This window comes from Astatotilapia calliptera, chromosome 19 (genome assembly GCF_964374335.1).
Source record: "Astatotilapia calliptera chromosome 19, fAstCal68.1, whole genome shotgun sequence".
Taxonomy (NCBI): Eukaryota; Metazoa; Chordata; class Actinopteri; order Cichliformes; family Cichlidae; genus Astatotilapia; species Astatotilapia calliptera.
This window is the reverse complement of record NC_137440.1, coordinates 11,223,543-11,249,730: the sequence shown is the minus strand read 5'-3', so window position 1 is coordinate 11,249,730 and position 26,188 is coordinate 11,223,543. Positions and strand designations below refer to the sequence as shown.

Sequence of the window (26,188 nt, the reverse complement as noted above, 5' to 3'; positions counted from 1 at the left end):
ATTGACGGAGACACCGGAGGAGGCAGCCGGTGTTAGGGAAGAGCGGAAGGACGTTTCCACATGAGGATTTTAAGCATTTCCACTTCGTTTAGATGAATGTGAGACTTCCACGTGTGTTTACATGACAGAGAGAGCAGGTAGCGGCAGATTTCAACCAGCTTCACCCTCTAATCTGCGCACGTTGAATGCGCCTGCGCGTCCAGTTGTATTTGTGAGATGCTAAAGATGACTTCTCTGAGACGTTTGGTGCACAGCAGGGTGCTGCTCCACCTGAGCGAGTCTCCAGGTGTGCACAGCTCCCTGCCCAGGTGCGCCAGGCTGCTCAGCACCTCCAGCAGGTGCAGGACTGTCATGCCCGCCTGGGTCATTGATAAATACGGAAGCAATGAGGTCTTACGGTTCACCAAGAACGCCAGCTTTCCCATCATCAACTATCCCAATGAGGTGATTGTCAAGGTGTTTGCAGCAGGACTCAGCCCCATCGACGTCGCCATGAGAGGTGAGCGCGATTCAAGGCTGGCAAACGAGAACAGCAGCCGCACAGCGGTTGTTTTCTGCTCTGTGGTCGAAAAGAGTCAGAATGAGAGTGGCCTCTCCTCCACAAACCGCAGCATATCACTGTGGAAAGTCTGTTTCACAGTTTAAATTTTTGCACGCAGGTGCAAGAAAACACATTGTGATAAATCCGTGGTTCTTATCAGGATGAGCCAGAGGCCCGGGCCCGTGCCCAGCTCCAGGGTCCCCCGGGGCAGCTCTTATAGGCACCGTTAGATAAGATATCATTTACTTATCTGAAAATCACTGTAGCCAAAACAATAAACACAGCCTATAACAGGTGAAAAAAAGAAGCTCAGTAATGGAAAAGTGCACAAAAGGAAGAAGATGAATGAATAAATTAAAACTTTTAAGAGTGGAATAATTTAAAAGAGGAATAAAATGTGCATGACTCACTGTGATGATATAAAAACTGTGATTATCACAGAGCTGTTAGTTTAGATCACAGGTGTCAAACTCTGGCCCGCGGGCCAAATTTGGCCCGCAGCCTAATTACATTTGGCCCGCAAAGCCATACCAAATTACTATCAGAGCTGACCTACTGGTATTATACAGCTAATATATATATTGTTTAGTATTAAGCTTTGCTGTTCCATATTCAGTTTTTCAGCTAAACTTGTTTGAGTCCATAAGAAAAGATTCATTCTTATATCTGGAGGAAGATTTTTTTTTTTTCAATAAATATTAACGTTAGCCCGCGACTTTGTTCCATTTTGAATTTTGGCCCACTGTGTATTTCAGTTTGACACCCCTGGTTTAGATCATTTCAGCTGAAAGTCTTTCTGAAACATGTCACTGGGATGTGTGTGGTGCACCTCAACCACCTGTTTTTGCACAGCATGATTCTTTTGACCTACTCTGAGCACCAGCATTATTAGAGATATCATATTATCAACCACATGCCTGCATGGATAAAATATACAAACAACGGTGTAATAAAACATGTGATTCTGAGGGGGTTGATGGGAAACTGTTCTTTTGGTTGTTTTCAAATCTAATCAAATCACTTTTATTGTCACGTTACATGTGCAGGTACACTGGTACAGTACATGTGAGTGAAATTCTTGTGTGCGAGCTTCACGAGCAACAGAGGTGTGCAATAACATAAGAACAAGCAAATATAAGAATGGCTAAATCTGAGAATTATATGAATAAATATATGTACAATATAAGAGTGTATGCATATTACTGAATGCGTATACTAAATATGTATGTCTACGTGTGTGTACATATGTGTGTGTGTGTATACATATTTTACAAATTAAATAGAGTAAAATAAATAGATAAAATTTACAGAGGTTGGTAGTTGGATATTGTGCAAAACAGTGGCATTACTGTACAGTGTTGAGTGCATAATGTTGAAGTTCCAGTAGTGAAGCTGAGGTGTCTATGAAGTGTTCAGCAGTCTGATGGCCTGATGGAAGAAGCTGTCTCTCAGTCTGCTGGTACGGGACCGGATGCTGCAGAACCTCCTTCCTGATGGAAGTAGTCTGAACAGTTTATGGCTGGGGTGACTGGAGTCCTTGATGATCCTCCCCGCTTTCCTCAGGCACCGCTTCCTGTAGATGTCTTGGAGGGAGGGAAGCTCACCGCCAATTATCCGTTCAGAGCACCGCACTACTCTCTGGAGAGCTTTGCGATTGTAAGCGGTGCTGTTGCCGTACCAGGTGGTGATGCATCCAGTGAGGATGCTCTCAATGGCACAGTGATAGAAGGTCCTGAGGATGTGGGGGCTTGTGCCGAATCTTTTCAGTCTCCTGAGAAAGAAGAGGCGCTGCTGTGCCTTCTTCACTGTTTTGTTTGTGTGTACTGACCACGTAAGATCCTCAGCCAGATGTACACCAAGGAAGCGGAAGCTGCTCACTCTCTCCACAGCAGCGCTGTTGATGGTGATGGGGGTGTGTACTTTTCTGCACCGCCGGAAGTCCACTATCAACTCCTTTGTCTTTGCGACGTTGAGGGTGAGATGGTTGTCTTGACACCAGTGGGTCAGGGCGCTGACCTCCTCCCTATAAGCTGTCTCATCACCGTTGGTAATAAGACCCACCACTGTAGTGTCGTCCGCAAACTTTACAATGATGTTGGAGCTGTTAGTGGCCGTGCAGTCGTAGGTGTAGAGTGAGTACAGGAGAGGGCTCAGTACACACTGAGCACTAGGGCTGCCACGATTAGTCGACTATCACAATCGTCAACGACTGATTTAATAGTCGACGCTCGTTTGAAGCTTTGTAAGATCACAAAAGACGCAGGAATAAGTAGTAGGATTTAAGAGTGTAATAACGGACTGAAACAGAAGATGGCAGCACTGCATGTACAAGGATGCCAGCTGCCGTTAAACCCCGAAGAAGAAGAAGCTGTGTCCCAGAATTCATAGCGCAGCCCAGCTCAGTTTCCAACAATGGCAGCAGCTAGTTAGTTTTAATGTTACTCTTATTATTCTTTCTGGGTCACAAAATAAACGTTTAATGTGTTTTCAGGTGAGAATGTAACTGTGTAAACCTCAAATATCTGCTCAGTTTATCAAGACACCACATATTTTCAAAAGCGCTCCGATAGCTAGCCGGAGGCAAGGCTCACTAGAGCCGTGAGAACAGCGGACTCCGGGCAAATCATTTTCAAACCCACCGCCATCTTTCGCTACTCAGGTTAAACATATATAAGTCACTTAGATAACTTAAAAATGTTATTGTTTGGCTTCTTTTTAGTATTTTATTTGTTCCTGAGTAAATCGGTTTGGCTGAGATTAAAGTTTTTACACAGCTGAATAAATGTCAAGCAGACAGCTGATTATCAGAAGTGTGAGATGCTGGAGAATTTACTCCGGTGTCCTGTTATATTTTAGATAGCAAGGAGTTTATTAAATTTCACCAAAACAATCTGCAAATTTCATTAAAATTTAATAAACTATCATCTTGTCTTTATTTTTAGTTAGCACATACCGTAAACACTTAAAGCTGTAAGCTAATGATGGTTATATAAGAGCAGATGCTGCTTGTGCAATAAGCTGTATGGATGCATGATCTGATTAGTCGACTAATCGCAAAAATAATCGGTGACTAGTCAACTATCAAAATAATCGTTTGTGGCAGCCCTAGTGAGCACCAGTGTTCAGTGTGATGGGGGATGAGGTGATGCTGCCCAGTCTGACCACTTGGCGTATGTCAGACAGGAAGCTAAGGATCCAGCTGCAGAGGGAGCTGCTCAGTCCTAGATCCTGCAGTTTCCTGTCCAGCTTCGAGGGAACGATGGTATTGAATGCTGAGCTGTAATCTACAAACAGCATTCTCACATACGTGTCTCTCTTCTCCAGGTGTGACAGGGCAGTATGTAGTGTAGTATGTAAACCAGCGGTCCCCAACCTTTTAATATTTTCACGGACCGGTCTTTAAGGTGTCGCGGATAAATACAACAAAATAAAACTAGTACCGGTACCGAAAAAAAGAAGATTTATTCATAACACACGTGAAAAGACCCAGGAAAACAGAGTTAACGATAAAAATGATAACAAAATAACGCTGAAAACCGATAAAAACCCTGAAAACCATACATTTCACACCTGAGCCTCAACTCTCGCGGCCCGGTACCAAACGACTCACGGACCGGTACCGGTCCGAGGCACGGGGGTTGGGGACCGCTGATGTAAACACTCCAGCCAACCGTCTACTCTATCTGCTGTATCTGAGTAAAGCTTCAGTATGATAAACTTCATCTGTGACCTCTGTACTTTCAAAACGCTCTGTGAAGTAGAAGAGGACCGAGAACGGATCCTTGAGGAGCTGCACGCGTGAATTTGAAAGTAGTAATAATTATAGGAAGTTTGAAGAGGAAGTTTTGGATTCATGCTCCTTTTAATTATGTTGCTAAGTTACTTTAAGAGACACTTTAGGACTGAGGGGCAGGATAAAGGATTAATTTGAACTGTCCAAGAATGAAAATGTGGAGCTGAAAATTACAGTTGGTGAATTACTTTGACGTCCCAGTACAAACATTCATAAACAGCATTAAATCTTTATGTAATAATCATAAACTCTTTCCCCGTCAGGTGGCTACGGCGCAGCTACATTGTCCATGAAGAGAGATCCTTTGAACATCAAGCAGTCGGGCAGTGAGTTTCCTCTCGTTCTGGGCCGGGATGCGTCCGGGGTCATCATGGAGTGCGGCCTGGACGTGAAGCACTTCAGAGAGGGGGACGAGGTAAAGACAAGAGGTGTACGCACAGAGAGCAGAATCCAATTAACTGTGATTCTTCACGGCTGCCGTCAACAAACCCTTTTAAGAGAGAAAATTCAGAAGGCCTCAGGTTTTCCTCTACGCTGTGCTGCTGCTCTCAGAAAGAATACAACCTTCCTACAAGTTGGCAACATTGCTGACCCGGAAACAATTCCCTGATCTGCTGAAGTCAGTGTTTTTGTTTCTGTGTTAATTTAATCTGACAGTGTTGCACTTGCTAATGGTGCTAACAATCTCAGTGGGCGTGGCAGAGCCCGTGTGATTGGCTACATCCACCTTCAGAGAAACCAGTACAACTTGATCCCAATAGACTTTTATTGGTCGAACATTTGGTTCTGCACTTACGGCATTCATACCTTAACGCGAACACAGTTGTTTTCATCTCTCGCTTTTTTTCTTCCCCTCTCTTTGAAAGAGTAACATAACATTGGCTCCACAGAAAACGGTGTTCAAATGCAAGCGGATGAATCCTGGTGAGGGACATCCATGTATGCGATTCAAGTTTTTCTAGTTTGGAAAGAAACAACAACTAATTATTAGTTTTAGTCAGCATCCGGCTGGCATCAGCCCTCATGAGGCTCCTGGCGTGTGAAATATATTTTACTTTCATCTTCACACTGCGCTGCCCCACAAATATCACAAAGGAAATGAGAGGAAACGTCACACCTTCATAACTTTGTGAGGTTAAACTGTTATCAGTCATAACATCTGGCTTGTTCTCCATTTTGGTAACAATACCTCAAAAGGTCACAAATGCTCTTTAAATGCTGCATTTTTAAAAAATGTGCTTTTATTTCCTTCTGGGACCTTTCAGTTCACAGCTCCATTTTTATCTTATCACCACCCGTGTTGGTCAAGTTACTTGAAAAAAGTAATTATTTACTAATTATTGATTACTTCTCAAAGAAGGTATTTCATTACTTCAAAAGTAAGGTTAGGGTTCAAAAGTAATTAGTTTATTACTTAGTTTAGTGTGTGTGTTTGTGTGTGTGTGTAGGTGTGTGTGCGCTGTGACTTTAAATGTACTGTATTTTTTAACACCCATGAAGTCATTCTGCTTTTTTTACTACATCCGTAACCGTTTCCCAGAGGAGCACATGTGTGAAGTTTCTCTGAACTAGCTGCACAGAAATGCAGATTTGAGCCGTTTGTGTGTTGTCCTCAGGTTTGGGCGGCGATCCCGCCGTGGAAGCAGGGCAGCCTGGCGGAGTTTGTGTTGCTGAGCGCCAACGAGGTAATGCTCAGCGTTATGTATTTAAAATACATAAATGTCTCATTTCTCCTGTTTGTGAAGTGGAAACTTTCATCAGTGTCAGTTCTGCAGAAACAGTTTCCTTATTTATTTAGATTTTTGTTTGTTACACAGTTTAAGTTTCAACATCAGTGTGAAAACAAACAAACAAAATAAACTAAACTGACAGACGGTGATGGTCAGTGAAAGTTAAACTGAAGGTTTTTAGATAAACTCACGGGCACGTCACTGCAACCCCCCTCTGGCTTCTGCTCCACGGCTGCTGAGTGACCCCTCATCTGGGACTCTCGTCAGCTCTTTCGGGATAGTGGCGCAGCTGCCCCTCTGTTGGTCTTCCTTGGTCTCTTGTGTTCTGAGGGCCTCTGGATGTCTGGAGTTTTGATCTCCACCAGTAGGCAACTTCACCCGTTGCCTACTGGTGGTGGTCAGAGGGCCTGGTGGCACAGCCTCGCCTCTGTCAGTGCGCCCCAGGGTGGCTACAACATAGCTTGCCATCACCAGTGTGTGAGTGTGTGTGTGGATGACTGTGTAAAGCGCTTTGGGGTCCTTAGGGACTAGTAAAGCGCTATACAAATACCATTTACCATTCATCTCAACTGGCTCCTTTCGATGTGGAGGAGCAGCGGTTCTACTCTGAGCCCCTCCCGGATGGCTGAACTTCTCACCCTATTTCTAAGGGAGAGGCCACCCTTCGGAGGAAGCTCATTTCCGCCGCTTGTATCCGTGATCTCGTTCTTTCGGTCACTACCCACAGTTCGTGACCATAGGTGAAGTTAGGGACATACAAAAGTATGCAAAAAAGTATTTAGTCAGCCACCGATTGTGCAAGTTCCCCCACTTAAAATGATGACAGAGGTCAGTAATTTGCACCAGAGGTACACTTCAACTGTGAGAGACAGAATGTGAAAAAAAAATCCATGAATCCACATGGTAGGATTTGTAAAGAATTTATTCGTAAATTAGGGTGGAAAATAAGTATTTGGTCACCTCAAACAAGGAAAATCTCTGGCTCTCACAGACCTGTAACGTCTTCTGTAAGAAGCTTTTCTGTCTCCCACTCGTTACCTGTATGAATGGCACCTGTTTGAACTCATCATCTGTATAAAAGACACCTGTCCACAGCCTCAAACAGTCAGACTCCAAACTCCGCCATGGCCAAGACCAAAGAGCTTTCGAAGGACACCAGGAAAAGTATTGTAGACCTGCACCAGACTGGGAAGAGTGAATCTACAATAGGCAAGCAGCTTGGTGTGAAAAAATCAACTGTGGGAGCAATCATCAGAAAATGGAAGACATACAAGACCACTGATAATCTCCCTCGATCTGGGGCTCCACGCAAGATCTCATCCCGTGGGGTCAAAATGATCATGAGAACGGTGAGCAAAGATCCCAGAACCACACGGGGGGACCTGGTGAATGACCTGCAGAGAGCTGGGACCAAAGTAACAAAGGTCACCATCAGTAACACACTACAACGGCAGGGAATCAAATCCCGCAGTGCCAGACGTGTTCCGCTGCTGAAGCCAGTGCATGTCCAGGCCCGTCTGAAGTTTGCCAGAGAGCACATGGATGATACAGCAGAGGATTGGGAGAATGTCATGTGGTCAGATGAAACCAAAGTAGAACTTTTTGGTATAAACTCAACTCGTCGTGTTTGGAGGAAGAAGAATACTGAGTTGCATCCCAAGAACACCATACCTACTGTGAAGCATGAGGGTGGAAACATCATGCTATGGGGCTGTTTTTCTGCCACGGGGACAGGACGACTGATCCGTGTTAAGGACAGAATGAATGGGGCCATGTATCGTGAGATTTTGAGCCAAAACCTCCTTCCATCAGTGAGAACTTTGAAGATGAAACGAGGCTGGGTCTTCCAACATGACAATGATCCAAAACACACCGCCCGGGCAACAAAGGAGTGGCTCCGTAAGAAGCATTTGAAAGTCCTGGAGTGGCCTAGCCAGTTTCCAGACCTCAACCCCATAGAAAATCTGTGGCGGGAGTTGAAAGTCCGTGTTGCTCGGCGACAGCCCCAAAACATCACTGCTCTCGAGAAGATCTGCATGGAGGAATGGGCCAAAATACCAGCTACTGTGTGTGCAAACCTGGTAAAGACCTATAGTAAACGTTTGACCTCTGTTATTGCCAACAAAGGTTATGTTACAAAGTATTGAGTTGTATTTTTGTTATTGACCAAATACTTATTTTTCACCCTAATTTACGAATAAATTCTTTACAAATCCTACCATGTGGATTCATGGATTTTTTTTTCACATTCTGTCTCTCACAGTTGACGTGTACCTCTGGTGCAAATTACTGACCTCTGTCATCATTTTAAGTGGGGGAACTTGCACAATCGGTGGCTGACTAAATACTTTTTTGCCCCACTTTATCGACCGGTAAATTGGGAGCTAAGTGTAAAAGCACCACAACAGACCCGTACAGCGTCAGCAGCACCAATCTGTCCTTCTCCCTGGAGGGATTTAAGTAAGGCGAGATACATAAACTCCTCCACTTGTGGCAAGGACTCATCCCTGACCCAGAGTGGGCACTCCACCCTTTTCCGGCTGAGGACCATGGCCTCAGATTTGGAGGTGCTAATTGTCATTCCCACCGTTTCACACTCGGCTGCGAACCGTGATCGAAGCTGATCCAGTGTTCCACGGCCAGGACGAAAACCGCATTGTTCCTCCTGTATTCAAGGTTTGACTAACATACGGACTCTCCTCTCCAGCACCCTGGCATAGACTTTCCCAGGGAGGCTGAGGCGTGTGATTCCCCTGTAGTTGGAACACACCCTCCGGTCCCCTTTCTTAAAGATGGGGACCACCACCCCGGTCTGCCAATCCAGGGGTACTGCCCCTGATCTCCACGCAACATTGTAGAGGCGTGTCAACCAAGACAGCCCTACAACATCCAGAGCCTTCAGGAACTCGGTGTGGACCTCGTCCACACCAGGGGCTCTGCCACCAAGGAGTTGTTTAACTGCCTCAGTGACCTCGCCCCCAGAGATTGGCAGGTCATCCCCCTCATCCCCAGACTCTGCTTACACTCTGCAAGATATCTCACTATTTTTGACTTTTCTGAGCCTGTCAAGTCCTTCTTTTGACCCATTTTGCCAAAGGAAAGGACGTTGCCTAATAATTATGCACACCTGATATAGGGTGTTGATGTCATTAGACCACACCCCTTCTCATTACAGAGATGCACATCACCTAATATGCTTAATTGGTAGTAGGCTTTCGAGCCTTTACAGCTTGGAGTAAGACAACATGCATGAAGAGGACGATGTGGACAAAATACTCATTTGCCTAATAATTCTGCACTCCCTGTATTACTGTTTGTCCTGTTTAGGTGTCCCACAAACCAAAGTGTCTGAGCCACATCGAGGCTGCTGCCATTCCCTACGTGGCAACCACCGCCTGGTCAGCGCTGGTTAATACTGGCGGTCTGAGAAAGGACAACTGTGCCAACAAGAGGTGAGGACATGGAAAGTTTAATCCATCCCAGTGAAGCTCGCCAACTGTTCCTCCTGAGCCCCTTTTAGCTCGCTTATTAAGGCGGGATCTAAAAGGAGCCTCGTAAACTCTAGATGCAAATAATATGATGAGTGAAACAATTTATTTGATTAATTGACCAATCAGACGAGGCCAAAGTCATGCCACCGCCACCCTAACGATTAGTTAATAACATTTAGCCATTTCATCAAATATTACTTCATTCCTCACAAACTGCTTCTGCATCTGTGCTTTTTGTGGCATAAATAACGACACGTGGCTCATCTGAGGTTGTACTAACCTCATCTTAGAACCTGATAATTATAAAGATATTTTTTATTAAGTCCTGAGATTGGACCGGGTAATGAGCCCTGACCAGTGTGTTTAGAATTTGCACTAATTTACCTGCAAGACAAAACAGAGAGAAAAATGACCTTACCCCACATCAGTCTCAGTGTAAATAAAATGAGCCACCGGAAACATACCAATAAACCAGCTACAGCGATGTAACTAACCTGACGCTTGTTTCACCAAAGAGGCCTTTGTTGGGGGTGAGGGGAGGAAGACTGGATGAAAAACACACGAGCAACTGCTGAGTGGAGAAAAGTCAAAGCGTTGTGGACAGTGCAGATTGAGCTATAATAAACAGCTGTATCAGTGCCTGCGCTGCTTCGTGTACCAAGTACCAACAGTGCAACACAGGTGACTGAGTGATGGCCATATCCACCAGGCACCTGCTGACACTTACCTGAAACCCTCATGTGACAATCACGAGGACAAAAACCACCAACTTAGAAATACAATACAAATACGAGCAGCAGGATTGAACCTCGGATCTCATGTTACACAACATGGAAGCATGGAGAGTATTTTTTAACTTCAGGTAAATAAAGTCCTGTTTTAATACATGATGCAGATACATGCAGTAATTTAGAATTATTGTCTTATATTTCTCATATTAGCTGCATTGCATTGACTTTATCCCATCGCAGCTTTGTTTCTATTTGACCAAAGGTTTCTTCTGCTTAATGTTAGCTTACCTGCTAACATGAACACACTTGTATAACAGTTGCCTCCGACCAACACAACCAGCTGCTTTTTAATGTTTGCCTTTATTAATCGGTTTGATAAAAGACAGTTTTCTCGCTCTTATTTTGAAAGTACCTGCAAGCTGAAAGGAGAAAAAATACGTTTTTTTCCTTGTAGTTGTTTTTTTCTTTTTTGGGGGAAAAGTCGCCGGGTTTCCCTTCAGTTGACCAGGTGATTGCTTCGGTTGTCTCCTTCATTGTTTTGGCTTTTCTGTTGCAGGATTTTGATCCTTGGAGGATCTGGAGGAGTGGGAACGTTTGCTGTACAGGTACGCATGAAAAGCTGGACAATAATGACCACTTGTGGTCACCTAAACACTCGCCATGTCACAATGAAGTAACGTTTGATCTGAAAAATGCTCACAGGTTAGACGCTCACCTGGTCTCTGGGAAACATTTAATATTTGATTTAAGCACAGTTAACTCTGACGTCTGATCGCAGACGTAAACCGTTAAAAAACAGCTGGAGTTTTTCCACTAGGTAAAAACACATTAAAGCTAAACATGTAAAATATCCTTAAAATCAGCTTCAACACCATCTCTCTTTAAATATTAGAGAAAAAAAAACAACTGCACTTCTTTAGCTTAAAAAGAACAAATTCTTACATTTTTTCTTCATCAAAAAAGTTTGAGCACATTACCCCTATTTTAATTTCACTCCACTGGCTACCTGTACATTTTAGGATTGTTTTTAAAATTCTCTTATTTGCTTTTAAATCTCTTAATGGCCTGGCCCCCCCCTACCTCTCGGAGCTACTACAACCATATACACCTGCCCGTTCCCTTAGGTCCGCCAATCAGCAGCTCCTTAAGGTACCGAAAACTAAGTATATATTTAAAGGTGATCGTGCTTTTGCTGTAGCTGCTCCAAAGTTGTGGAATGATCTGCCCTTGCATGTTAGGCAGGCCTCTTCTGTCTCTGAATTTAAAAGTCTTCTTAAAACATATTTATTCGCTGAAGCCTTTGGCATTGATTAGAGGGGTTGACTCAATTTGTTTTAACATGTTTTAATTTATTGTATCTATTTATTTTATCGTATCTCATTTTAATTTTCTTTACGTATGCTATTAACATGTACAGCACTTTGTGAAACCCTGGTTTTATGTTAAAGTGCTTTAGAAATAAAGTTGGTATGGTATGGTATGGTATGGTTAAAATGAAAAACTAAACATTTGATTTAACCGAAATGAAACTTGTATACAAGTCTGATGTTGTTCCTGCTCAGATGGTGAAGGCGTGGGGCGCCCACGTGACCGTTACCTGCTCCCAGAACGCCGAGCAGTTCTTAAGGGGGCTCGGGGCGGACCACGTGGTGGACTACACCGCTGGGCCCGTCGAGGAGCCGCTCAGCGCTCTGGAGAAGTAAGCAGGCCTCACTCCGACTGAATCTCTGCCTCCGTTTGTCATCTTGGTCTGATTTACTTTGTTATCTTTAAGGTTCGACCTGATCCTGGATAATGTCGGGGGTGACACGGAGAGTTGGGCGTTGAAGCTGCTGAAGCCGTGGAGCGGCGCCAAGTACGTCACCCTGGTGACGCCGTTCATGCAGAACACCGACAGGCTGGGTGTAGCTGACGGCATGATGCAGTCCGCCGCTACAGTGGCCAGCAAGGCCTTAAAAGTAAGCTTAGATGGAGTTGTTTAGTTTTCTAACTTTCATAGAAACAGGAGGTTTTTTACACTTTGTTTTCTCGGTTGTAGGGTCGGAATATTAAACCAGCGACAGACACATTCAGTGGTGTTTATTTTCAATTTTAACACCTGGGTTTGGGTACAGCTATAGTGGAAGGTTGGCTCGTATCACTGCCCTTGTTCCTGGTGGGGTTTGTACTCCACCACGCCTGCCCTTGGAGTTCTGTTCATAATGTTCATGAGCAAAGGTTGTAGGTGCAGTGGTCTCAGAATCTCGTGGTAGTTTGCAGGGATGAAAAGTTGCACCTTGAAGTTTAAGGTCATGATTCTCCACCAGAAAAAGGGTGGAGTGCTCACTCTGGGTTGGGGAGGAATTTCTGCCCTGAATGCAGGAGTCTGTGTTTCAGGAGTGCGAGGTGCAGTGTTGCACGCTGTGATGACCCTGAAGGTGCTGATGTTGTGGTTGTTCTACACGCCTACTCTCACCATGTGACTGCAACCTGCGGTAGAGCGAAGGAAGACGATCGAGCTCCTCTGTGAGAGCTGACGGTGAAGAGCCGAGGTTGTTTGGCATCTGATCCAGATGCTGTTTTGGACATGCCATGTTGGGAGGAGCTCCTGGGCCAGACACGGGACTAATGTTTGGCTATTAATGAACAAATCCACACAATAATTCATACAGATGTTTAACTTTGTCCTTTACGTTCCATTTTTGACTGTCTGCCGAGTTGTTCTTACAAAATAATATATTTTTTCTCTCCCAATTGCCAAGTATGGAATCTAAGTTAGAATTAGAACAGATTTATTCCAGTAGTAGCTCTGACTTGTGTCATAATATGTGCAGTTGTGGACTTTCTGCAGATAAATTTAGGTTTGTGTTCCTTTTATACTCTGCGCATTTCTTCCAGGTCCCTAAAAATCAGACATGGTACCTGAAGAAACAGGTGGAAAAAATGTGAAAATGCAGCAGGTTACTTTCTGGTGGCTGAGGCCCCGCCCCCTGCTGCAAGGCAGATAAAGAAAACTGTCCTGAACTCCTAAACTCTCTGTCGGAGCAGATGACATCGTCCACCTATACACAGACGCACGCACAAGCACTCACATCCTCTGTGGGTGTTATAGTAACAGCCTGCACTTTGCATGCAGTGCACTCACCCGACCACAGAATCCACAGCTGTGCTCGGCTCTGCACAGCAAAGGATGCAGAAGCGAGATGCAAGGAGATAATCTAGAGTTTTAGAACAATAAGTTACACCCTTCAGTCTTTGTGGAAATATGAGCGGTTACACATTAAGCCACATCTTTTTCTTTTTTTCAATTCAGTAATAAATAAATATATGATTGAAATGGAAACTTTAATTCCAGTTTAACAGCATGACCTTCATTTGCTGTCAGCAAATGAAGTGTAGAAGTCACGGGCACTGGCTGATTCGGTGTTTCCACAATGCTCTGCAGACCTGCCGGTGGGTCTCTCTGCCTTCAGTGTTGGATTCAGGCACTGATAAGCTTCTCTGTTAGGTTGAGATCCGGTGACTGACTTGCTCGTTGTAGAATCTCTCATTTCTTGGGTTGTTTTTGTAGTATCGTATCCACCTGCTGTGGAGCTGTGTCTGAATCTGAGCAGAGAGTACAGCCTCGAACGCATCACACTCATCCTGCTTCTATCATTCTGGTCTAACTTCATTTGGGTTTAATCTTTCCAAACTGGTTTCCTGAACCCTGCACATAAATGTATTTGAAGCATAATGTGGCCTTCCTGCTCTTTAGCGTAACCAGTGGCTGCGCACTGTGGTCGTAACTCAATATTTCCATTTATGGAGCCGTCTCTTTATTGTTGACATGAAAAAATAACGCCTACGTCCTTCAGTGCGTTCTTGACCTGATTCGATGTGGTGATGATGTTTGTGTAAATCATGGAAATGATTCTGTCATCATACACTTCACTTGTCTCAGGCTGTTATTTATATGTACAGTTAAAACATGTCCCAGACTGTTGATTTGAGCAGTGACATCTTTGGATCTTCGCTTCAGTCTGAGCGAACACTTACCAAATATAAGTTCAACACTTTGAGTCAACTTCAAAAATAGTTTGCTTTAATTATCATTTACTAGCAAAGGTTTAGGCCTCGCCCAGTCCTGAAACTGCTCGTCAGTCAGTTGTCCACTTACTTTTGAGCGTCTCAAAATGGGGAGCTGTTTGTAAAAATAGCTGCAGTTCTGTCAAACTAGTCATTCTTGTGGAAATTACATAAAAATGAATAATTGTCCAGAAACCTGTGGGCTCAGTGTAGGTGGGGAATGGAAAATAAACAGCAGTACCATGTGTTGCATGTGTAGAGAGGATTCGTGTCAAATGTTTTCAAATTAAAAAGGAAAGTATTTGTATCTGAAACATCGTCTGAGGTCAGGCAAGTGTGGGTAACTTCAGAAGTAGTTCAGAGTTTCAGGTTAGTCTCATTTTCCACGGCGGCATAAACCACTGTAACTGAAATTCCCCAATACAAAGTTTGTAGTAGCAACCAAATTCTGCATGTAGTTACACACACGGGTAACCGTGCACGAATGATTTTGCAATATCAAATTCACATTGAATGATAATTCGTGGTGCATTTAGTGTTTAAGGATGTTTTTTAGCTCATCTGCGACCTGCAGATCTGATCCTCATTTATGAAAAGCTCTTAGATTTAAGCCATCAGCACAACTTTGAAGCAGGGAGGAGAGTTTAATCAGGAATGACTCATGGACTAAAAGACAAAAGAGAAAGAGGCTGAAATGAAACCAAAACTGAGCGAAAACAAGATGCTGGCATTCAGGACAGAAGAGGTTCATGTTCAGCTCGTTCCAGGCGTCCAAACGTTCATCGTTGGCTTTTTCAAACAAATGAATCTTTTTGTTTTGTTTTGTTTTGTTTTTACAGGTTTCTAAGTGTCATGTTCAAGGCTGAAATATTGTCAGCTCTGTTTTGTTCCTGATCATAAATGTTTACGAATTAAGAAAAAAGAAAAAGAAGCTGCAGTTCCTCTGAGATCCACTAGAGGCTCCAGCAGTGAGGTTCGGCCTGTTTACGGCCTGATACAGAAAGTCTCTCTTCATATCAGCTGCACAGGGGGAGGATGTTTTTGTAATGCACCCGTTTAAAACTTTATTAAGACTTAAAGTTTGCAGTATTTTGGGGGTGTGGCCTCTTTGACTGACAGGTGGATGCTATACATGCTAGCAGTCTGCTCAGCTCCACCTCAGCTATTGCAGACCCGGATCTGCACCTGTATTTGTGCTGTTTGCATGTTTTTATGCAGTTGTGTGACTAATACTGTGGCAGCTGTGACGTTGTTGTGCTAACAGACCATCCAAGAGGCTGGAAACTCAGGACTCTGGCTCCTGTTATGGTAGCTTGACTGCAAAAGGCACAGCTGGGTCACAGTGGCCGTATCCATCTCTTGTATACAGTTGTTGTTTATAAGACTCGAGTTAATTTGCCAAAAAAGGGAAAAACCACAAATTTATTGTCATTTTTCAAAATTTTCTATCAGTGTCGTGTTTGTTCTGGTTTCTCATTTTAAAGTAAATTTAACCTTTGCATCAGGAAGGAGGCGGAAGAAGAGCGTGGATAGCGGTAACAGGGCGGGACTGCCCCACAAACCTTCCATTGTTTTTCTTGTTAAATGTAAAGTTACTGAGTTGATGTCAGACTGTGGGGGTTGCAGGCTGGCACATATTCTACTCACGCTAACTTATTCCAGAATAACATCAGTTTTGAAGATTTGAAGGTGAAGCAGGATGGAGGTATACCTGGAGCAAATCTACAGGAAACAAATGAAACTGTGTGTTTGTGCACTTTGTGTTTTCGCTTCCTTTAACACAGAGACTAAGTTTCCAATCCCCCCCCTCTCTCTCTCACACACACACACACACACACACACACACACACACACACACACACACACACACACACACACACACACACACCCTGGCCTTCTTTACCACCTTCATCCTGCATATAACCACACAGTGACTGTTTCCATTTCCACAGAAGTGTAAGGGTTGAAATGGGGTCATCTGCTTTTGTCGCACACTGTGTTTGTTGAATATCAGACGATTTGATTCACAGCATTGTCTTATTATTTTGCGCCTACAGAATCTGTGTAATCTGAACTCAGATCTGTGACGGCGCAGGTTTTCCAGCAGCTGATTCATAGTTTGGGTGTTCGGTGACTTGAGTTTTGTGGGTTGTTATCGACTCACAGATGTATTTAAGCAACACGAGCTTTAAAAACAAACAAACCGAAACTGGTGTGAATCTGTCCTTATCCACGTTTTTATCTTTTATTTATTCATATTTTGGTCATTACATCAAATATATTTCTCCCTTTGTGTTTGATGAGATTGAATCAGCACAAATATTAAAAATAAATGGAACTAGAAAATATGTCAATGGGAACACGATTTAAATTAAAAGTTTCATAAAGACAACAACAATAATATCAAAATAAGTCATCATGTTTCTGTTTTTTGAAATATATCTTTACATTATGATTGTCTTTTATTTTAAATGTATTAAAGTATTTCAGTGTTCTGTGTTTGTGCTGATTCATTTTTTTTCTGCTGTTTTCGTGCAGCACCTGATGAAAGGAGTTCATTACCGCTGGGGATTCTTTGCACCCAGCGGCTGCGCCTTGGATGAAATCAGGGACATGGTGGATGCAAAACAGGTATGACGCTGTATTTACCCTGCGAGCTGAACATGGATGCTGTTCCATCGTGGTTTAACACTGTTAGCACGTTAAATACCACAGACTGTATGTAAAAATGAGCATAGCTACTTCAACTCTGCCTTGTTTTCCTTAATAGCCCCCCTGGTTGGATGTTTCTGGAGACGTCATGGCCTCGTATATATACACATATACACATATACAGCTGACTCCCACTCCAAAGGTGTGTAGTCTTACCACTACACTACCCAGCTCACAACTTCATATCTCCAGTTCCCCACTTTACCCTCTATCTGAAACGTGCCCTTGTGCAAACCTTCTTCTGTTTGGCTGTTTCCATCAACGGCACCCGTTGCTTGTTAGCTCCGCCTCATTCTCTTTCACCTGGAAGTCCATCATAGCTGCCTCTTTTCATGGAAGACTCCTGTGTTGAGGAATCAAAACCTGTTATTTGTAGTGGGTGGGTGTGGCTTCTGTGCCTCTGACATCATAGAGTTCTAAGAGTTGAAAAAACTGATAAATTGTGTGTTCAGAGCAGCCTGTGCTTTTGGCTTACAGGGTAACTTGTCAATTCAGGGTCTGCAGCCTTAAAGTATGCAGCCTCAACGTTCCTCAAGGGCCGCGTACTTAAAGACCGCTAAGGCCGGAAGTGCGAGGCTTGTGAAATGGGACGGTCTAGCCTTCAGAATTAAGTCATGAGCTCTCTCAGTGGAGTGAAACTCAGCCGTCTGCTCCTTGCTGTCTAAAATATAATCAGACGCTGACGTAGATTCTCGACCATCTCACACTTCTGTTTAATCAGTTTTCTGTTTGACGTTTAGTCAGCTGTGTGAAAATCCCGGAGGAACCCCCCCGAGGGATTAATAAAGTTTTTATTTAATCTAATCTAATAACTTTAATCTCAGCCAAACCGATTTACTCACGAACAAATAAAACACTGAAAAAGGCCAAACAATAACATGTTTAAGTTATTTGAAGTTTACTCAGCTACATTCTCACCTGAAAATATGTTAAAAGTTTATTTTGCGACCCAGAAAGAGTAACAAGAGTAATGGTGGCTCCGGGAGATTTTCGGGAGGGGCACTGAAATTCGGGATTCTCCTGGAAAAATCGGGAGGGTTGGCATGTACGCACTCTGGAGGAACATGTTATGGCATGACCAACACCAGGGATCTATATAGCAAAAAGAAGAAAGGATCTTTGTATTAGGAATGTTAGAAAAACCAAAAGTAAACCTACTCTAAGCTGTAGCTGGCAGGACTTTTATTGTAACAAACTCAGTGCGAGTGATTTACCAGTAATAACAGTTTAACACTAAAATGGTGGAAGGTGTGGGTCCATCAAGAAGTGAGCAGCTTTCTAAATGCTGTGCATGATGTTTACAAAATGAAACGATGGACAGGTCATTACTATGCTGACTATGGAGCTAGCGTGAAGCTTAGATTAGCTGGAAACTCAATGCTTTCTTTCACTCGCTGTCCTTATTTATATTATAGCATTTTGGTCTGTGTGACCTTCGTCAGGTACAGAGATGAAGGTCGCATTAGCATGTTCGTGTGACTTGTTATTTGAATGCTTCAGAAATCCAGAGGTCAATAACAACAGGTCGAGTCTCCTAAAATAGCCACATAATAAAAATAAAGCTGAAAACACGGTTCAGAGTAGAGTAACATGCACATTTTATTTCTCACCTTTCTAAAACTAAAACTACTCTTCTGAAAATGTAGCTTACACCAGTGGTGGCAGCAGTAGAAGGACAGTATGGTGGCTGTGACAGGTTTTGGTGACATTGTTTGTAGATGAAAACAGGTTTATTCTGCCAAGTTCAGATGTGCCAACAGTACAGACACTCTGTACTTAAGTAGAAGTACAGATACTAGTGTTGAAAAATACTCCAGTAAAGTCGAAGTACTGATTCAACTTTTACTCAAGTAAAAGTAAAAAAGTACAGGCTCAGAAATGTACTGAAAGTAAAAAGCACCTCTTTGGAGGACATTTCTATTCAATTCAATACAATTATTTATACAATTTCAAATCACAACCACAGCTGTGGCTCCAGCTGTTTGTGTCCAAAGCTGCCTGAACCATGTGCTATATTAATGTAATGGTAAAATAATATTATTTGAAAGGAATACAAACTTTATTTCAGTCTAAATTTTCATTCTAATAATTCTACTCATCTTGAATCAGTTCAGTTGAACATGAGCAGAGAAAAAGAAGGAAAGTAAAAATATGTTTCTATTTCCTGTTGCCTCCATTGTAGAGGGGACTTTGCCTCTAAACAGGAAATGTGTGCAGTCAGGGGTTAAAGTGGATTCAGGTGGGGGAACACTAAAAGTGGTTATAATGTCTCAGTGTGGGGAAAAGAATCAAGCTCACAATAATTAAAAGCTCCAGTAGATTTTCTTAGTGTACAGGCTGTGATCAGCTGACCTGCTGCTCTCTGTGGATGTACACACCTGGATTCATCCAGATGTGAGCAGATGTTTCATGAGTTGTCCTGGCTGATTTCATCCTCTACACTGACAGTACGCTGTTTATGCTCTCTTTATATTAGACACTAGTGATGGCCCGCTTGAAGCTGAAGCTCCGGTGCGTGTGTCAAAAAAATCAACACAGTGCTTCAGAAGCACTGTATCGAAGCTTGATTCGTTTGGCCAGAGTCACGTGATCAGTGACGTCCGAATGGTTTAAAAGGAAGTGAATCATTTGCGGGATTTGTGGAGTGTTTTGATGGTGACAGATAGCGAACCACTGATCATTCCACTGAGAGATTTGAAACCAGCGAGGAATAGAGGAGGTTCTGTTGTGTGGGAGTATTTTGAGTTGATTTTGGTCAGTCGGGTGGGTTTTCCAGCTTTGTGTTGTGGCCGTTTGCTTTTGTTTTGTGCGTGTTTATTTTATCTTATAATGGGAAAAAACTTAAAATGTCAAAAAAATCTGCTTCCATAATATAAATATCATTAAATAACTTTAGAAAAACTTCCACTTGACTCTTTACATGTAATGTTATAAAAATATATATTTTATTGTTTAATTAATCTGAAAATGTTAGTCTGCCAAATGTGCAGCAATTTAATCTATTTATTCTCTTTAGCTGATAGTTTGTGGGGCCCAGGTAGACTGTATAACTGCATCTCTACCAGTTTCTCTGCACTCCAGCCTCTTCTGTGCCATGTGAAGGGAATTTCCTTAATGCAGGAGAAATGATCTCCATGAAAAGGAACAGGTTCGGCCATCACACACTAGAACAAATTCTCTTCTTAAATAAAAATGAAAAAGGGCTACTTTAAATGCATCATGTTTTTAATTTGCAAGTTCATAAGCATTTTCCCTTTCCCTTACGTCAAGAAGTGATGAAAGTGGTGTATTTGGCTGAGCTTTCCGTCAGAGGTATCTGCCAAAACCCCATATTAGCGTCCAGCTTGCTGAATATGCTGGCACCAGCCAATCTGCCCAATGTTTCCTCCAGCGATGGCAGTATGTACTTCTCTCGACACACAGACTCATTGAGGTGTGTAAGGTCGACACATATGCGTACATCTTCTGTCTTCTTCGGTACCACCACCATGCCTGAGCACCAATCAGTTGGCTCCTCAATCCTGCTGATCACCCCTAGTTCTTCCATACGGGCCAGCTCCTGCTTAACTTTGTCCATCAGAGGCAACGGGATTCTCCGTGGCGTCTTCAAGGAAAAAGGTTGAGCTCCAGGTTTCAGTTTGATGTCGTACGGCTGACGTACTTCACCGAGACCACTGCACAGCTTTGGGTAGCACTTTTTAAGCGTCTCTATAGTTATGCTCTCAAGACGAGCCACAAGCTCCAGCTTGCTAATGGCAGGTCTCCCCAGCAAAGCAGTGTGCAGGTGTCTGATGACAAAGACATCCTCAAGTATTTCTTTGACTCCCTTCCTCAGTGCAAGCTCACTGACACCAACGACATCCAAACGACTCCTCCTGGGACTGAGCATACATACATACATTGATGTTCATATCGATATCAGCTGGATAGTGTAGTGGTAAGACTACGCCTTTGGAGTGGGAGTCACAAGTTCAAGTCCTACTTGAGCCTCTGCATCCAGTGCTTATCTCATAGTTAGTGTGTAGTGTAGTCCACAGCTTTGTTGTGTGTGTCATAACAATGATGCAGAACAGCTGATTGTGCTGTAAATAGTTTGAAACACCTTTAAAAAGAAAATAGCTGCAAAAAAAGAAAATAGCTTAATTACTTTTTTGAAGAAGTATTTATTCTTCTTTTTTTTTTAATACAAGATGTGATATATACATATATTGATGTTCCTGTCGATATCAGCTGGATAGTGTAGTGGTAAGACTCTACGCCTTTGGAGTGACAGTCACAAGTTCAAGTCCTGCTTGAGCCTCTGCATTCAGTGCTTATCTCTCATGGTGATGAGGTACAACACATGTGCTACGGCAAGGAGGAGTCAGGACGCCAAGACAGGGGGGATATCGTCCTCCCCGAGGTCGGCAACGTCAGGAAGGAGCAACATTTAGCTTAGGATGTGAGGTTTGTTGAGAGAGAGATCAAGTACTGAGAGCGCAATGAGAGTTCTAAGAGTACTTGAACTGGTGGCATCCTTCAAAGGCTACGTGGTGTTAGGAGACATTACTCTAAAAGCTAACAGCAGGCTAAGATGATCAAATTTCCTCCTGTGTAGGAAACTAGGAAGTTAAAACTATTTATTCTTCCTTTTAACTAAATACTATAAAAGTTTAATCTTGGTTCAAGTAAGTAGTTTTTTTTACTACTTTTACTTCCAGTTCCAAGTGTTAACATCCTACGACAGGTAATTTGATTATCTTAGCCTGCTGTTGCTTTATGAGTAACGTCTCTTAACACGACGTAGCCTTTGAAGGATGCCACCAGTTCAGTACTCTGTAACTCTCTCAACAAACCTCACATTCTAAGCTAAATGTTGCTTCTTCCTGACGTTGCCGACCTCGGGGAGGACGATATCCCCCCTGTCTTGGCGTCCTGACTCCTCCTTGCCGTAGCACATGTGTTGTACCTCATCACCATGAGAGATAAGCAGTGGATGCAGACGCTCAAGCAGGACTTGAACTTGTGACTCCCACTCCAAAGACGTAGAGTCTTACCACTACACTATCCAGCTGATAGCGACATGAGCATCAATATATATATATATATATCACATCTTCTATTAAAAAAAAAAAAGAAGAATTAAAAACTTCTTCAAAAAAGTAATTCAGGTATTTATTTATTTTTGCAGCTATTTTCTTTTTAAAGGTGTCTCAAACTATTTACAGCTCAATCAGCTGTTCTGCATCATTGTTCTGACACACACAACAAAACTATTGACTACACTACACACTGATTATGGCGCAAATCTCTCACAGTGAGGGTGTTTTTGGTTTTGTTTTTGCTCACAGGCTTTCGAGCGTTTTCCTTATAAAACAATGTTTTTACCGTTTCTTCCTGCAGTAAATATAAACAACGATCAACACAATTTAAAAACTGGTATAAAGTCCACACTTTTCGCGTCAGTTGTTCCGTCTGTCCTGCTCACGTCTCCAATGGTTGTACACGTTGTCATTAACGTGTCATAGCCTGTCAACCACGTTGGTTAGCTGCGTATATACGAATGTGAATCGCATCACTGGCTGGACTATGGGATACGGGAGCAGCCAGTCACTGACTCACACTGCAAAACAGAATTGTTAAAGTTTTAATTTCAATTCAGGTTAGATTTTTTTGTGCGCAACGCAGATGTTCTGTGCGCAGAGACGTGCCAGCAGTGCGCATGTGCACAGCTTAGAGAGAACATTGCATACATACATAGACCTCGATCTGGGTACTGGATTATATCTTCTTTCTTCATGACTACTGCTCACTGAATCATGGACTGTATTCACACAATCGTTAAACAATCATTTTAACAGATTAACAGATCCAGATTAGCACCGACTCCTAAGAGTTCATCTTTAGATCGGGTCTCGTCCCGTCTCTGGCAGCATCTACACACTGACCCACATAAATCCTTTAACAAATAAACCCAGTAACCAAGCAGAAGCCGTCCTTCATGGAGGCCCGTGCTGTAAGTGCCCTCAGTGAGTCTCTGCAGCATAAGGAGAGTCACTGCTGCTCCTCTTCCTCTTTCCGCTCTCTCCATCATCGTATCCGTCCGTCTGTCCAGGGTCCGTGGTTTGGTGAGAACGGGGAGTTTCTGGAAATTTCTGTCCAGGTGCCAGCACCTGTCTGACAGTCACATTCACTCTGGAGCTCTGGATGTACCTGGAGCAGACAGCCCATTCCTCCTCGGACACCGGCTCCACCACGGAGCCTTCCTGTGGTGGGGGGGTCTGGATGCTTCCCCCCGTCTCTAATGCCAGACGCCCCGGAGGTGCGGGGAGGATTCGTGGGACTGCGTGGTACAGAAGGCGGCTGGGCCCTGACATCACCATCACGTCCCCACTGTGCATGAGCATGGCTCTGGGGGGGTCCTGTCTGCGGGGGCCGCCCAGGAGAAAGATGGCTGACTGACCAAAACTGTAAAGACAACACGGAAAAACAGGGAATTCAAACATGTCCTTCGCATAACGACGGTGAAAAAACAAGCGTCCCACCTAAACGACAGCAGCGGTCGAGTGTGGTCCAGCTCCGACTCGTCCACGTGGATTCCCAGAGAAGAGTCTGATCGGTAATAGTTGAGGATTCCCGCTTCCGAGATAAAGCCAGGGAAGCCGCAGGCAGCTGTCACGTGAGCGGAGAGGAGGTGGAGGTCACGTGGGAAAGGAGTGTGACTGCTGGGAGAGTACGTCTGCAAACAGGAGGGGAGGAGTGAGATGAAGAGAAAGGGCGCCACAACAGACCGTGGCAAACGTTTGCTCTGAAACCGTCCCCGCCTGTGCTGCTGGAGGAGCAGCAGTAAAGAGGTGAAGCAGATGCTCACCTTTGTGTCCCAGTTGTAATGATAGCCCAGCGTGACCCAGCGCAGCCGCTCCAGGAGAGTCCGCGCTTCTCGTTTTCCAGCCGGTTACGTTCCCAGTGGACAGCCAATCAGAACTGTCCATTACAGTCGAGACCATTCTACTGAGCTAGACTAAAAACACTTCAGTTCCTGAAACATGGAAAAATGAGACCAACTCTCAGTAACCTGCCTCAGAGCCGGCTTCTCCCTACGCTTTACCTCACAGTACGAGGCGCCGCGAAGCAACTGTCGCTGTTATTTGGTTCTTTACAGCCGGACTGAATTGAACCAGACCGCACGCATCCAAACTTTATTTAAACTCTGACGTGAGCGTGTACCTGGGTGTCCTCGCAGGCCGAAGGCTCGCCACTCTCTGACGGGCTGTAATCCGACTCTAGTGGCTTCCACATCGCTCACCGCGGCGGTGTCGAGGTTAACTGGAACAATCCACACACACACACACACACACACACACACACACACACACACACACACCATTAGCAGACATCAGGGTTGTAAAATCATTTTCGCTCAGGTGCTGTCTGCACCTGTTCTTCAGCAGACCTGAACCAGTCAGGTGACACCCAGTCCACTGTGACGTCAGTCAGGTGGATTCAGGTGATCTGCAGATTCAGACTGTTCGTGTTTGAACTCTGACCCTCACACCTGTCTGCTGCTTCGACCACCTTCAAACTTCCCTCTGTGACACACAGTCATCGCTATGATCGATGAAATGATCGATCCAGGTGAGTTTGATCAGAAATGAAAGTGGACAGGTGAGGGCAGGTGGAGGTAACCTGTGGAACTGTTCACTTTGTTGGTCAGAGAAGTCAAACTTCAAACTGACCCATGAAGAAGAACAAGGAGAAAGATGGCTGCTAGACGCCGGGAGCGCGCTTTGCTCTCACCTGTTCACCGGGCGCACACCTGGAAAAGTCGATGACGTCGCTAAGGTCCGGCGGGGGGTTCCTTCTCCTGTAAAACTTGAATATCTTCCGAAACGAATCCTCTCCACCCTCCACCATGGAGGCTGCCATCTTAGCCATGACGTCACTGTCTTGCATGCCCTGCTCCGGAAGTAAAAACTAACAAAAATGAAAGAACAAAACAAACAAACAAACAAACAGATATTTAAACAGTTAACAGTGCGAGCGGGGAGAGACAAACTGTAACATGTTTCTATGGCTGTATCCCAATTCAGGGTCTGCAGCCTTAAAGTGCGCAGCCTCAACGATCCTCAAGGGCCGCGTACTTAAAGACCGCTAAGGCCGGAAGTGCGAGGCTTGTGAAAATCTTTTGTTCATTTGTTTGTTTCTACATGATCTTTGATCATTCTCTGTAAGATTAAGCTCAGCTATTGAACGGCGTATATTTTAAAGTAAAGGCTCTAAAACCAAGTTAGTACAAACGTCACTAATGTCACATAACTTTGCAGACATGTGGCCAACAGTAATGTTTTAATGTTCTTCGTTATTAAACATTTGCACATAAATAAGTGACATAATATTCAGTACTTAAAGTTTACTCTTCGGGCGCCCCTCATCCGCCGTTTTTTTTCGGCAAAATTATCCACACCACCGCCGCGCTATGCATTCTGGGATATGTTGGGCCACGAAGTCTACACTGCCACAGCCTTAAAATTCAGGGAAATGAAGGACGCATTTCAGGGCCGCATTTCGAGCAGCCTTTGAATTGGGACAGCCTTCGTCGCGTCGCGGTGACGTAATCGGCCTTAAAATGCGGCCTTTAAGGCTGCAGACCCTGAATTGGGATACAGCCATATACTGACTTGGCCACGTTTAATGTGAACATCCTCACTGGAACAGGAGCTGTGACTATAAGGAGAAACACACTTTAAGAGAACTTGCTCACTTATTTGTCTCCTCCCTCTCAGATCCGGCCCGTGGTGGAGGAGACCTTCAGCTTTTCACAAGTGCCTCAGGCCTTTGAGAAGGTGGAGAAGGGTCACGCCCGAGGAAAGACGGTAGTCCAGATCAGCAAAGGGGGCGACGACGTATAGCTCTGCACATCGTGGGCTTTTCTTATTGAGTGCTGTCAATGCTTTTATAGACTCCGCCCACAAAACCAAAGACACATTGCACTTTGTTTTCTATCCAAAGTACATTGTTTACCTTTTCATCAGGTTTGTGTGGCTGTTTCTTTTCCACTGTTTGCTGAGGATCTGAGCAGGTCTCCCTTGAAAAAGAGGTTTTTAATCTCAATGGGATTTTCCCGGTTAAATAAAGGTTAATAATAATAACAAGCACTAAAACTG

The 26,188-nt window shown here is 43.9% G+C and overlaps 1 protein-coding gene and 1 pseudogene across 3 annotated transcripts; one reads left to right on the top strand and one right to left on the bottom strand.

Annotated features, from left to right (window-relative positions):
• The first annotated feature begins 7 nt into the window (after positions 1 to 7).
• rtn4ip1 (reticulon 4 interacting protein 1) lies at positions 8 to 26,185 on the top strand. 2 transcript variants are annotated; one of them, XM_026152746.2, is made up of 9 exons: positions 8 to 499; positions 4,598 to 4,749; positions 5,951 to 6,019; positions 9,392 to 9,516; positions 10,843 to 10,891; positions 11,849 to 11,985; positions 12,061 to 12,244; positions 16,872 to 16,964; positions 25,808 to 26,185. In XM_026152746.2, exons 1-9 carry the CDS (start codon positions 217 to 219, stop codon positions 25,931 to 25,933), a joined length of 1,218 nt encoding a protein of 405 aa, XP_026008531.2. In that variant the 5' UTR covers positions 8 to 216; the 3' UTR covers positions 25,934 to 26,185. The 2 variants fall into 2 exon arrangements, with proteins under 2 accessions (XP_026008531.2, XP_026008530.2); XM_026152745.2 differs by lacking the exon at positions 25,808 to 26,185 and adding an exon at positions 17,104 to 17,412 and having other exon boundaries at positions 16 to 499.
• On the bottom strand, positions 22,662 to 25,111 carry LOC145422471 (nucleic acid dioxygenase ALKBH1-like; annotated as a pseudogene). Its single transcript, XR_013903759.1, has 5 exons — positions 24,823 to 25,111; positions 24,208 to 24,361; positions 23,896 to 24,114; positions 23,570 to 23,763; positions 22,662 to 23,492 (listed from the first exon to the last, which is right to left on the bottom strand). The product of XR_013903759.1 is annotated as a nucleic acid dioxygenase ALKBH1-like (transcript).
• Positions 26,186 to 26,188: the final 3 nt, after the last annotated feature.